Consider the following 14,985-nt stretch of genomic DNA (forward strand, 5'->3'; position numbering starts at 1 on the left):
CACCTGGCAGTTGGGAGACTCTTGGGATGGTTGGAAATTCTAAATCAATTCTTTCGGACAGTGAAAGCTTTTCATTTCTTATCATCATGCGAGGGATGTTAAAGCCTTACAAACATTCATGTGGGACTCATTTCCTTTTATAGAATATCCAAGGTTTTAGTCATATGTGAGTGTGTGTATGAATATATATATATTCTCTAAACACTTTCAGATTAACACAATTGTGCAGGAAGCTCATTAATCACTTCTTTTGTCCCGTTCTTGTTCACCTGCCACGATTTGGTACTCAAAAGTTTCAAGGTCAGTGCTTTTAATGGAACTTTTTGCTGGAATTGTGGAGATCCAGAGACAATGGGATTAGCTGCACTAAAGACTCATATCTCTTTGATCTTTATTATGCTGAGCACAGCATGTTAGAGTATAGGAAACTGCACTGACAACAAAACTCAGCTTAAAAAAAAATAGCGCTCATTATTTTTTTCTAGCTCCCAGAAATAAAGTTTGCCAGCCATTCAGCATTGACTGAGTTCTTTATTTGAACAGTATAATGACAAGGTTGTGAATAATTAAGTTCAATAAATTGAGATGACCCCCAAGCTGAAACACCCTCCATCTGTTTACTGAAGCACTTCAAAAACTTAATCATGCCTCGGACATTTCAAGTATAGCGCACCTTTTCGTTTAAGACAATTTTCATCTCACGTCTCCTACAGGATCTTTCTTCTGATTAAGAGTTACAACTATTACATTATGCTCAAAAAAGCCAAGCATAATTAATTTTAGAGTATTGTATATAATTAAATATTTAATGTATTATATGTAATGTAAACACAAATAGCATAATTGTTTGTTGGTTTTGGTAACTGGTGCTACCCTCCATTATTTTTGAACACGATTAACTCCCCAAAATCTATGTAGAGGATACTTATGACTTTGAATACTTAACTACTACTCCTATTAGTACTACTAGAACATAGACAGCTCAGTCAGCACAGCACGAGACTCATGGCTGTGGGTTCAAGCTTCACATTGGGTGGAACATTCCAGCATTGCAGGGGGTTGGACTAGATGACCCTCGTGGTCCCTTCCAACTCTGTAGTTCTATGATTCTACTATTAAGACACCATCAGTGTACATGGTATCTTATGAACTGAAAAAGAGGTATAGAGAACTACAGTATAAGCAAATATGTCCTGCAAGGTGTTTACAGCAAGGAAGGAAGCCGTGTAAGCAGTAGAGGGAGAAGAAAAGATCGTGAGAAAACAATTATATAAACCTATCCTATCCTGAACCTCCCGAACACACTAAGACCCTCCTCAGAGGCTCTGCTCCAAATGCTTGTGCCGTCATAGTTACAGTACATAGAGGCTTGAGCTAGGGCCATCTCAGTAGTGGCACCCAACTTATAAAACCTCCTCCCCAAAAAGGTTCCTCTTGCATCTTCCATGGTCGTTTTAGGCACTTGGCAAAGAAAATATTATTTTGAATGTCTCTGGAGCTCTTTGCGTTCTTCAGCGTCTGGTTCTATATCCTGTTGTGCATGTCTGGTCCTTCTCATTAAATTTATTTCTCACCATAGTTTTTTTGTATTTTTTAAAAAAATATTATGGACTTCTTGTTAATTTTACACTATTGTCTTTTTTAAAAAAATTGTTAAGTGTTCTGTCCCAGGCAATGGTCTCATCTAGACTGATTTCTAGTCAGAGGAGGGTTAGTTCAGGCAGAGATCAAGTAAGGCAGGGTGCAGTCCTACTGAGGGAAATCTATATCTATCTCTATATCTATCTATCTATCTATCTATCTAGCTAGCTAGCTATCTATCTAGCTATCTATCATCGATCTATTTTCAGCTTAGATGCTGTTTTTCAGAACTAAATGTCCTCCCAAACTGGCTCACAGTCAGAAAAGTATTAGCAAAACAGCACCAAACAGCACCATCAAAATCACATCCCTCAAGTCACATGTAAACTAGACATTTGAAAAATCTACAACTGACAGAACAGTATTTTTGTTATTAAAAAAACATACCATAAAAATAATAACAGCCAGGCTAACATCATCAGATCCCAGCAGTGGTCCCATCCCTGCTCCCAAGCTTCCTGAAATACGTTGGTCAGCTGACACAACAACCTCCAAGCTTCCTGTTACCTTCTGCCTTCAGTAGCAACTCCATCTCTGTTCTCTCATGTCCATGGATTCTCTCTTGGAAGATTGTTCGACGCAAATCTTTATCACCTTTTTCACACAGGTTGGCTTAGTTTGCTGCTTTCTCTGTGTCTTAGGGATTCTCCTCTAGCAGAATTGGCAGCCATACCTTCCGAAGGATGTGGTGTGTTTTCAAATACCCTATTATGCCACCTCTTCCCAACTGCAGCCCTCTGCCATCTCCATGCCAACTGGCCAACTAGCAAATTGGCCCTACTGGCAAAAGTTAAAATACAATACACCAAAGCAAACCAACAGTAATAACAGCAGATAAAAACCGTGCTTGGATAGTCACACAACTATTTTGTTTACACTGTTATAAAACAGACATGGACATTGGATCAAGTGATTTTATTTTATCTATGTGTTTATTTTGTAATATAGGGAGAGGGAAGATGAATCAGAATAATAGAATTAGACCCAGGCTGGATGCTCAACGAATGCTAGCTTATTGACAACTGCAACAAAACTCATGGATGCTGGGTCAGATTCTTGGTGAGAAATAATGAGGGGAAGCAGAACTTTTTAGGCATATTCTCTGAACAAACAGGCATGTATTGCTAAGAGAACATACTTTAGCATGCTGTGTCTGTTCACAACGGAGCTGCAAGACAGAATATATGACCCAGTTCACTTCTAGGAATAAAGATTGTGGGATGAAAAGAATTTAATGCGAGAGTAGAAAACTCTTCAAAAGCATTTTTGTCCACCTGCCCCCAATCTCTTTAACAATAACTTACAATATCCAGATCTGTCAGAGTTTACATGAGAAGACCTTTCACCTTCTGAAAAACATGACTCTTCTATGCAAGCTTAAATATTTGTACTTTATACTTCCACTTCTCCTGATAACCTCTATCAGTGACCTTGTGATTGTTTCCACTTCACAAATATCAGTGTAAACTGGGGGTTTATAATGCTATTCATCCCATTTGCCTTGGTATAGTTATCTTGAAGCCTCTCAATACATACTAACTATAATATACATGTTTTGTCAAAGGGGGAAAAAGACTGCCAGCTATAGAAGTCGAAATGTTGCTGTGCAAATGTTAGCAGTAAATTGCATTCCACAAGACAGAAATGATCTGCAAGTCCTGCTGTGGACACCATTAGCAAAATGCCTTATTTGAAATTCTGATAGTCGTGTTTACAACCATATGATGCAATGCAGGGACAGACTCTGTTTGTGCTCATGCCATTTTCAATGAATCTTCTGTCCCAGTGTTGAATAGTTTCAAAGAACCCTGCTTTCCTACTAAGTGAAACTGATTTTACAATGCTGCTCCTTTTCATGAGTCATTTTAGACTAGTCCATAACCCGGTGTTTGGTTTCAACCCACCAATTCAAGTACAGCAGAATACAACCCCAAATTTTTGTTTTCCAAACCACTGATTAAAATTTTATCTCAGATGGTGAAAACAGATTACACCCATTTTGTTGTTGTTGTTGTTTAGTCGTTTAGTCGTGTCCGACTCTTCGTGACCCCATGGACCAGAGCACGCCAGGCACTTCTGTCCTCCACTGCCTCCCGCAGTTTGATCAAACTCATGCTAGTAGCTTCAAGAACACCATCCAACCATCTCATTCTCTGTCGTCCCCTTCTCCTTGTGCCCTCCATCTTTCCCAACATCAGGGTCTTTTCCAGGGAGTCCTCTCTTCTCATGAGGTGGCCAAAGTATTGGAGCCTCAGCTTCACAATCTGTCCTTCCAGTGAGCACTCAGGGCTGATTTCCTTCAGAATGGAGAGGTTTGATCTTCTTGCAGTCCATGGGACTCTCAAGAGTCTCCTCCAGCACCATAATTCAAAAGCATCAATTCTTCGGCGATCAGCCTTCTTTATGGTCCAGCTCTCACTTCCATACATCACTACTGGGAAAACCATGGCTTTTACTATACGGACCTTTGTTGGCAAGGTGATGTCTCTGCTTTTTAAGATGTTGTCTAGGTTTGCCATCGCCTTTCTCCCAAGGAGCAGGCGTCTTTTAATTTCGTAACTGCTGTCACCATCTGCAGTGATCATGGAGCCCAAGAAAGTAAAATCTCTCACTGCCTCCATTTCTTCCCCATCTATTTGCCAGGAGGTGATGGGCCCAGTGGCCATGATCTTCGTTTTTTTGATGTTGAGCTTCAGACCATATTTTGCGCTCTCCTCTTTCACCCTCATTAAAAGGTTCTTTAATTCCTCTTCACTTTCTGCCATCAAGGTGAAGAGGCCATTTAGTAATTCTTAAATCTGGATTAATCCCAAGGTTTACTCTTGTAGCTTGAGTGGTTTGGTAGGTAAAGTAAAATTACTGAAGGAATAGTCTGGTAATAGAACTTTCTTCCTACCTCCAAAAGGCAAGAGAAGGTTGGTTCTGCCTGTGTGGCTGGCATGGTCTATTCTGCTCCAACGATTCTTGTATCATGTGGGCCATCATGTGTCTTAGAAACATTTTTTACAGCTGGGAATGGCTATTGATGACTTCTGCTACCTTTCAACAATGAAACTATTATTAGCTGTTACTAATAGCCAGTTTCACAGGGCACTGGCAGAGGAAGAGGGGGGTGGGGGAGTGCACTGCCCCCGGCAGCGTGATCCCGGTGAGGTGCAATCGCATCTGCCCCCCGCCTGTACTGGGTGCCCCCCGCCTGTACTGGGCGTCCAAGACGCATGCCAGCCATGCCCCCACCTGCTCTCTCCCCACCCCAGTGCTGGAGCATGAAGCTCCGCCACTCACAGGGAATGATTACACGTGACTGCAGTAGCTATTATTACCGCACAAGCAATCACCTTTTGCCATAGACAGCTCATGACCTATCTTTCATTTGTTGAATGGGAAGTAAAGTGATTCATCTTGTAAAGAAAGAAGAACATAGTATAAAAATGACCTGAAATATATATTTTAAAATTTATGGCTTTGGTCTTTGTTTGCCACTCTCTTCATTTTGTCTTATGTCTGTGTGTTCATTCACAAAAGTGTTGGCTACTGCTATCATTTTCAGGAGAGAGAAGACTTTTCCTGCATTGCTTGAGATGGCTGTAGCCCTCTTCAGTCATTAATCTGGACACAAACAAAAGAGCAGTGAGAACAGAACAAGCCCCCCCCCACCTCCATCTTTTCAAGGGTCCTGTTTTCGGTACAGGCTATTGTATGCATGATCTTATTTTTCAGGGTTCTGAACCACATGTATTGGACCTAGGTGTATCTGGCTAGTCTCTCTGCAAACAGGAACCTTAAATGCATGGAGGTTGGGAGCAGGGTACACGGATGTGGAACCCAGAGCCAGAGGGACAGAGGGACTTTGGTGAGGCTGCTCAGCTGATGTGCAGGGTAGCAACTGCTGCTGCACTTCCCTACATGTCAGCTGTTAGACAGGGAGGATGAGCAGCCTCAACAAAGTTCTGCTGCCCCTCTGGCTTGCAAGGAGATGCTTCCTAGAGCCTCTTCAGACTTTGGGGAGGGTCTCCTCATGGCCCACGAGGACTCCCCACTTATGTAAGGGTATCCCCACTTACGCGCATTTCACTTAGGTGTCATGGCCCTGGAACGTAACCCCCGCAGAAGTGGGGAGTTGCCTATATAGTGGTTGATGACCAATTTTTGGAGATACAAAATCTAGCAGTTTGGTCTGCCTCCACTACTATAAAAAGAATATACGAATTTACCATTACAAATTCCCCACATTGGTAGGAAGTTTGTGATCCCCATATGTAGAAGTGTGCACATGAAGTATACTTCTTCCTTTATTCCTGTTCTGTTTCAAAAATTGAGCAGTGTGCAAACACTGATTAGCATTACTGTAATTTAAGAAATCACTGTGATGCTTAATATCTTACATCAATTACTGCTGGGCAGCATGATGACTTGCAATAATATTAAAGCTGCAATTAAAACATTACAACCAATAAACAATAGAAACTGAAAAACACAACAGCAGAAGGAGTCAAACAGTAAAACTTGTGACCATAAAGCAACAAAATCACTGTGCCTTTTGAAGACGGTGCAGTGCATGCAAACTCTTTTTTAACATGGCGCTTGAAGTAGGCACTGGGTGAATAATTGGGGATACAGAGTCCCAAAGCTAGGTCACCATGTCAGAAAAGACTCTGTCTCTTTATCTTCCTAAGATCTGGCAGTAGGAGGCCTGGTGGGGAGTGCTGTTGTTACTGTAGCAGTAGCAACAGAAGAAGATAAAATCTGCGTGGTTGCATTGGGGATGTAAGGAATATGTTATGGGGATTCCATCAGTGCCATATGCTGAAGTCTGAAGTCTGGCTCTTACTTTGCTTCCAAGTATTCTTCCAAGGCATGCGCAAATATAGCCCATTGCAGTAGTCTACTATGGATGTGAGCAGGACATGAATACCATGTGGCCAAGCAAACTCTGTCCAGCACCATGATATAAAACATTCTCGTTTTCAAAAAGTTTTGTGTGTGTTTTTTACTACATTGATTCTAAAAGTTTCTGTGTAGTCATTATCATTATTTGTTGTAAATCCTCCTCAGTTCATGGATTTTATCTTAGAAACACTAACATCTCCTTGGAGTCTATTATGGTCAATGTGCCTGTGCTGTAAGAACAAAAAGTCCACTTGCTAACAGCTTCTGTGATCATTGCTGTGGAAAAACATATTGACCCCTTTCAAGGAGTCTCTCCTGTCCATTAAATAGCCAGACCACTTTTATGACTTCTGTTTTACCAACAGATAATACTGTGAATATTTTGAAGCAAGCAATGCTGTAGAATTGCACTGCAAGGCTGCACCCTAAACACACTTTCTCAGGAATGAGTCCTACTGGATACAGTGGGATAATACCTCCAAGTAAACATTCATAGGATTATGTTGTACAACCCATGTATTTCAATAGAAATTGTTCCAACTGCAGCCTCCTGGTGGTGCAGCAATAAAACTGCCAGCACATTTGCAAAGCTAAGCAGGGTCCAGTATGGTTTCAAACTGGATGGGGGAACCACATGTTGAGATTCCTGCATTCCAGGGGTTTGAACTAGATGACCCTCAGGGTCCCTTTTAACCCTATGGTTCTATGGCATCAATAGGGTTTAAAAGAACTCAGCTTTCTTTGGATTATGCCCATTCAGTTCTTATTAGTGCGGAAACACTGAAAACAACATTCTGTATATATCTACCAAGACGTCAGTCCTTCTGAACTCAGCAGAGCTTTTTCTCAAAAAAGTGGGTACAGGATTGTTCTCTTAATTGCCTAGTTCTGTCTAGTTTGGGGCCAGTGTATTGTAGGATAGAAGTGCAATTTTTAAAACTAGTTATTAAAATTATTTTGTACTATCTTTAAAAGAAATTGTTGTGACTTTCCTTATCATCCCCTTGGTTGGCTCTCCTTATTACCTGGTGTGCATATCTCTGTGACAGTTAGTTTCTTTCATTTTCCCTTTAAAAATGAAACAAAACAGCAGCATCCCAGTCCTCACATGTTTGCTTGAATTCAGTGCATGTGGTTTTAAAAGGCTTTTCTTCTTGATCGGTAGGTTTAGAACTCCACCAGAGAGTGCAAGCACGTGCATAAATAGTTTATGTAATTTCATTTTGCTCAGTGTGCCTATTAAGGTGTAAAGTTATTCCTGAATCGCACCCCCCCGGCACATGCCATTCACTTACATTTTCATGGAGACTTCTTTGGCAAGGTATACTTCTTCTTCTTCTTCTTCTTCTTTTGTAGCTTAGTCTGAGCTCCAGATACTCCAAAAGGACTATCTTCCAGCTAAACGATTTCAGAAAGAGTTAAAGTATGATTGTTCTGCCTCCCTCCTCTTACCTTAATTCATTTTTGCTAATAATGGCATTCAAAAAATTTCAAATGTGATAATGGTTTTCAAACTTCATGCTAAATAGCATCTACATATCAGTCAATGAACTCCTGAATATAGCGAACCATTCAGTCCATTCTGGATGTTAGTCAGCATTTTGAACCTCAGGTTTATGTGTGAACTGAGCACACCCATAGAGCACATTTATTTAACCCTCCCTGCGAGAGTTGTAGAGGAAACTTGAATCAGTGGTGGTAGTAAGCCATAATTCAAAAAAGCTTACTGATCACTTCATTGAGTAATCCAGAACTTCCTGTTGTGCACTTTGTAAATCACTGATGTGGTTCAGCGCCTCACTCTGCAGTAAAAGAAAATGCCAGCAATTAAGTCTGGCTAGAAACAATGGAATACATTGTCATCAAAATCCTTCTCTCTTCTCTTTCTGTTTGTGTGTATATTTTTTCCAGGCTCTTGCTCACATGGTTATTTGGAATGTCTCAATGGCAAGTGTTATAGACCAGAACAAAGCTGCAATTTTGAGGATGACTGTGGAGATAATACTGATGAGAGAGAATGTGGGACCTCCTGCACTTTTGAAAATGGTTTATGTGGTTGGCAGAATTCCCTAGCGGATAACTTTGACTGGGTTATAGGAACCAGCTCACCTCAAAGCCTCAGGCCTCCAAAAGACCACACACTTGGAAATGGGAAAGGTACGTTGCCACTTCGGCACAGGGAATTTATTTGCATTCACAAACCTTATCATCCCATCCCATGCAACACAGGGCAAGTTCTAAATCTAATTAGAGTCCTGTTATGAATATCTAAATTGGTTAAATCCCTAATGCTGAAAACTGTTCTATAATGCAGTTATAACACCGTTTTGCAAAGCAGCCTCTTTTTAATTGTTGCTTTCTCAGAGTGCAGGGAAGTTGCACACTTGTTTCTCAGGTGGCAAAGAGAAGCCATATCACATTGGTACCAGGTAACAAGCCGAGCCAGTCACCAATCAGACATTTCACTGAGTGAATAATTCCACAGGGTCAAGACTAAACATTCAAGCCTTTGTCAGAACACCCCTGTGAGCAATCTAAGTTGCCAGCTGAAGCTGGGTAATTGCTCCATAAAAAATTAAGGGGTGAGCTAGCAGCAGAAGCAAAGGCCCAGGTGCTGAAATCATAGCCTGTATATGCAATCCAAAAGGAAAGAGATGCAAACAGAAGAGCTGGGAATGTCCATAGGAGACAAGCGGCTTCTAGCATTGTTCTGTGTGGCTTATCTACTTCTAACAATTCCAGCTTTCCATTTTTATGTTAAGTTTCTAGCCTTCATGTTTAGAAGAGTGATTTGATCATATGTGGGCAAAAATCACCTCCAGAGTCTTTATTGCTGAAAGGGTTGCCTAACCTAGTATTTACTATGCCTTTTTCATATTATGTACTTTCCTGTGGCTAAGCAAAGAAACATCAATATAATTGTACCTCTTGCTCCATAAAAGAACTCTGTTTGTAATAAATGTTTCAGCTGGCACCTGAAACATTTTTGCAAATGATTTTCTTTTCATCATACACTGGAAAGTCATATTTCATGCTATTTGTTTGAACCCTCAGTTCCTCAGCATCATTATTTCCATGGCTGTGATAATACACAATATGCCTGTAGTGTCAGAAGTGACCTTTTCTTTGCAGTGTTTAATGATGATTAGATCTTCCCCCTGGAGTTGGCATGGCAGCATTCATTTCCCAACAATATTGTTGCAAACTTAAAACAACCAATGAATGTCAAAGTGAGATTCACATTGTGGGGGTATGAGGGATCTTCTCCATTATGAGCTTTTATGCCCATACAAAAATATATGTTGAATTGTATGCCACCATCAGCATGCACAAAGCTTTACAAAGAACAGAGGGACAGATCTCTTTTCCAAGGATGTCACAATCTAGAATTCAGCAAATGAAAAGCAAAGAAAGTTGGGGTACCCACGCGGTCATGGGAAGAGTATACATTTGTATGCTTGATTACAGTTGGAATGGGGATCAGAAGAGTGATTATGTTAGAGGAACTACGCATGGAGGAAGGGTTTAATTTCCTTCCATGGTCACAAATCACCCCATATAGGAGAAAAGCCATCAGATGCGGAATCAGCCAAACCAGTTGCTATGACAACAGCCCAGTGCTGTCTATATAAGTGATTAAGGCATATCAGCTCGTTAGTTAGTCAGTGAGTCTGTCTGTTATGCCTTGGAATTGCTGGAACAATAGAAATACTTTCCACTTGTATATCTGTGTCTGCAAAGCCTACAAGCTGTATCCAAAACTGTATTACTGAAGCCTGAGCTTCTGTAGAAGTAAATTATCTTGGATCTTAAGCTGTCCTGTGAACGCAGAAGGTTAGGGAAACCAAGTCAAGCTAGTCTGGGCAAAGAATAAATTATTGGGATTGCAGCCAAGTTGTCCCTAGTGGAATGTCTACTACCAAATACGTGCCAGGTGTAAGAGTTTCATATAAAGGTTTTCAGCAATAAAGAGGCTATAATGGAAGCTGTTCAGTGCTGGAGGCACCTACATTTGGGCATGGGTGGAACACAATACAGCATCTGCTATGTGACTGCATAGATGCCTACTTAAAAAACAGCACTTAAAGGTAAACAAACTTGTTTTCTAACCATTCCACAGACCTCTTCATGTGGCTGCCCTGTTTCCCATTATGCATCCAAAAATATTCTGTGTGATAAGAGGTGGCTAAGAGAGCTTTTGCTTAGTACAACAAGCTCTGTAGTAGTACTTTTCCATTTCTCTTTCCCCGCTCCCCCCCCCCCGGCTGTTTTATTATTGTTGCCGTTTTCACATCCTGCATCATTTCTGATTCCAGGACAATTCCTCTACCTTGAAGCGATGTCACTAGGAGTAAGAGGTGAAAAAGCACTTCTCAAGAGCTCCAGATGGGCAGAGTCTAGCACCACTTGCATGCTGAGTTTCTGGTACTACATGTCTTTAAAAGCAACAGGACGCATCCAGGTTCTCATTAAGGTAATAGTTTCACTTCCCCATCGTCTGTCAAATAATTGATACTTCCACTCTCTTTGTCAAAGTGGCACGAAAGCTTCTTAACAGAGGGGCTACTAGTCACCAAAGCCAACACACATGAACATTTGTTGGTAAAATAGAGGGGGTGGGGAAAAGATAGGAGTGAATTGAAGCAACTGCATGTTGCCACAAAGTGTGCATGCTCTGAGTCTGGAACTGATTTTAGAAACCCTTATTTAAAAGAGGTAGCATATAGGGCAGATCAAATTAACAGAATGAGAAATGAATGAAATGGAGAAAATCTGTTCATTCCTTGAGTGAATTTGCAAAATAGTATGCACCCAAGAAAAGTCATAGTTTCTTAGCACAGGATTTTGTTTACCTTGATGAAGAAGAATTATGATTATAATTTAGCACAGAGTATGCAGAATAGTGACTGCATAGCTTACTTCTTTTCAATGAATGTCTGGCAGCATTTAATTCCACATTGTGTCATGGTTTACTTTTAACTTGCATTGCACCCGGCTGCTTTGAAAGCATCCTTTAACACCATGGCATGGCATTTTAGAGAGTGAAATTTAATTTTTGCAAATTTCTTCACTGAGACGTCTTAAAAATAGGTTTTTGGGTTTGAGGAATTCAAATCTGCTGTTGTTTTTGTGACTGGACAACATTTAGCTTCTCAAGTCTGCGTTTGATGAAGAAGCACATAAACTGCTTTCGGAAAACCAAAGAATTTTAATTTTACCTTCTGAAAATGTCAGTAATGCTAAATAATAATATTTAATGTAAGTGCAAGTACTTGGCAATCTTTTTAGTGATTTCTATGCAAATTTACACACATTTTACTTACAAAGCAAAACTGAATTATATTAACCCAAATAGATTTTGAATTCTCGAGTCATGTTAGAACTTTTTAGCACCCCTCATTTTTGGAATTTGAAAACTGAAAAATTCAATTTTTTAAAATGGCATCATCCTACTATAAAGTGAGGCAGAGCAAAATGAAATGCAAATGCAAAAGAGGAAATACCCTTTTACATAACCTCTATCTTCTGTTCATTATGAATAAATTGTTCATTAAGAGAGCTTTTCCTCTGCATCGTTTTCTCTTTACTTTCTCCATGCAACAGTTTCCCTTCAAACAACAGACAACTGTCACTTTTTTGATACTTTTCATGTTAGCAAAATGTTAGCTTTGTATATGGTCCCCTGTCGATTGAGAGCAATATGTAACCGTGCAGTTCTGAAATGGTGGCATCTGTCATCAGAAAATGTTCAGCAGCCAACATAAATAGAATGAAAACATAAAAGACACACCTGTGTCATTTTATTTCTGCATTTCCTTCTCCCCCAGCACTCTGCCACTCTTGTCTTTAAAAATGACATTTTACCTTCGCTACTCCACATGGATGAAAGCATTATTCAATCGTGATTCTTGGCAGGACAGGTGGAAAGGTGTCACCTGACTTTCTAAAAGCAATCAAACAAACATTAAAACCAATGGCATGGTTAGCTGCTTGACTATTATCCTTGGCCACTATTGTTTGTGCACAGGTTCTGTTATGATGCAAATACAGAATAGTCTGAATGGGACACTCCAGGGAAAGCTGCACTGCCAGAGCTTTGCAAGTGCTTCAAAGGCACACCACACAATGGCAACAGATGGAAAGTGTGTATATGGTAGGAAATGGTGCATTTATAAGGCAAATCAAACCATGACTTCCATCCTAAGATAAGTTAGCTGAAGTTTGCAGAAAGAAAATATACCCTTTTCTATTACCTGATTGCCCTCCCCACCCTCCAAAAATGTGGAATAGGATGCTGGAGGTGGGGGCTCCCAGAACTGGGAACAGAACCTAAGATAAATTATGAACATTTATGGAAGGATCGTTTCCCACCCCCTCTGCCTCAGAAGCCCCTTTGCATTCATCCATGGCTTTCTTAAGTTAATTTAACTTAGGCACCAAGCCTATTAGTCTAGTATAAATAAACACACTATTAGCAATCTTACATCCCAGTGTGGGATCGTTATTTTCCAGAATGCTCACTGTAAAGTTTCCCAATGGTCATTTTGTTAGTCACATGATTGGAGTCCCATTGACACCACCTGCCTCACTCCAGACTTTGGATATACTACATGTTTAACGTGGAACAATCTCCTGCCGTTTGTGAAATTCTGAACCTTGCTATCTTCACCAAAATGTATACTGATATTTTTTTGTGCTTGAAAATTAACTGCAACAAATTATTGTCAACCTTGCCCAGTTATGCTGAAAGTAATTCAGATGCCTGAAGATAAATGGAAATTTCAATATTTAGTCCCCTGGTGATAAGCTATCAGAAATATCAAAACAAAGGAAGTATACCCCCCCTGCTGCCGCCGCCGCCCAAATTAGCACAAATGTCTAACAATCACTGACCAATCTTCAGCTAGCTGCTCAATTTAATGGATCATTATGAGAAGTGTATACTGTTCCCAGAAGCTCTCAAGTCCATAAATCAAATAGCTAGATGATAAATGTCTGTTCTGATTATTGATGTGTTTTCAAAATTAGTGTGCTGTGGCAGTGATGGCCATGTGCAGAAAAGTCAAAATGAATAAATTTGCTCAGAAGATATTCAGAATTAAAACTTTATGTGGAACCACTCTTTTTGCTTAACTACTTTAGACATGAATAACAGTAAACTACTTACTTTGTACTTAATAAGCTCAGCGTGATATAAATATCTAACGATGCATGAAGGTGTTGGACTTTGGGAAATTAATGTTTATAAGAAGCAGCTATTGCCATGAAGATAAAGCTTTTGCTATATGCCCTGGAGAAGCTGCCTATACTATTAAATGGAGTGCTATGCTGAGACATTTGGTCCAAACTTTTTTCAGCTCTTGTGGGAGAAGGGGCGAAAATCTCAGAGCATTTGGACCAAGGTGGCCAAGGATTTGGGTTTGTTTCTTAAAAGAAGAAAAGATTCACAGGTGTTTTAAGCGTCGGCTAGGCTGCCCTCAGCAACCTGCCAGTGTCCCCCTCAAACTAAGGACAGAGTGCCTCATGGGAGTTATGCTGCATCACAGGGCGTAGCCCATCCTGTTCTGCCACTTGAGGTGAAATGGGAAGGTGCTACTGCTGCCACCAAAGCCTCACGTAAGCTTTTTCCAGAGGCTGATTTTTCCAGCAGCCACACAACCCTGGCAGTGGGAAGGTTTCGCTGCTCATGGGATTGCAGCACCGAAGGCAACTGCTTCAGTCTGCCTCATGGGCGGGCCGGCCTGCTACACCATGATGTCATTCCCTGGTACAGTCTTAGGGCGGGAAATGTCTGTCTTAAGAGAAAGGAGCAACAGACAGCTGAAGCTGCATTTGTATATAAGAAAGACCTGCAAGACTTTTTCTTAGTTGTAAATGATATGTGGTGTGGCTTCTTTCCTGCTGGGGATCATCAAACTTATAGTTAGAATACTACAACCCCCCCAACCACTTTTGCTTTGTGCAGTATTTTTAGCTAAACAGAGGCATTGTGGGACCTTTCCTGTCTGAACATTGCCAGCCTGCCCCCTCATGTTAGCTCTGTCTTCAGTCCCCAAAGTAAGGCTTTTCAGGTTTAGGGAAGGTGAGAAGGGAACTAGCAGGGTTGTGGGAAATTACAGAAATGGAGTGCAAACTGCATTTCAGTTGAAAGGGGACTAGAACTTATAAAAATGGAGTCAAGTGGCAAAAGATCCCCTGTCACTCAGCATCTCTTTTTTTATATAAAAAAGATATTTATTAAAGTTTTTAAAAATATAACAATGAAAAAAATGAAAAAGAAACAAAATACAACATAAAAACAGTTTAAAAACAAATAATTTTCCATAATATATCTTCCTTACGCTTATTTCCCCAGACCTCCTCATACCTCCCTTCTCCCCACTTCAATTTGTTAGTTCAGCAAATCCTTACCATTAAGCTTTACCCATTTATAAACCTTTTTTTTCGTATCTC

At 40.4% G+C, this 14,985-nt stretch overlaps 1 protein-coding gene across 1 annotated transcript in view; it reads left to right on the plus strand.

The window, feature by feature from the left end:
* The window catches only part of MALRD1 (MAM and LDL receptor class A domain containing 1), a 226,126-nt gene that overhangs the window by 90,316 nt on the left and 120,825 nt on the right, over nucleotides 1-14,985 (plus strand). Inside the window, exons 28-29 of the mRNA XM_082193611.1 lie at nucleotides 8,443-8,688; nucleotides 10,848-11,005. Coding sequence (XP_082049737.1) covers nucleotides 8,443-8,688; nucleotides 10,848-11,005 — 404 coding nt within the window. The remainder of the gene's footprint in view (nucleotides 1-8,442; nucleotides 8,689-10,847; nucleotides 11,006-14,985) is intronic.

Source organism: Podarcis vaucheri, assembly GCF_965113315.1.
Source record: "Podarcis vaucheri genome assembly, chromosome: 12".
Classification (NCBI taxonomy): domain Eukaryota; kingdom Metazoa; phylum Chordata; class Lepidosauria; order Squamata; family Lacertidae; genus Podarcis; species Podarcis vaucheri.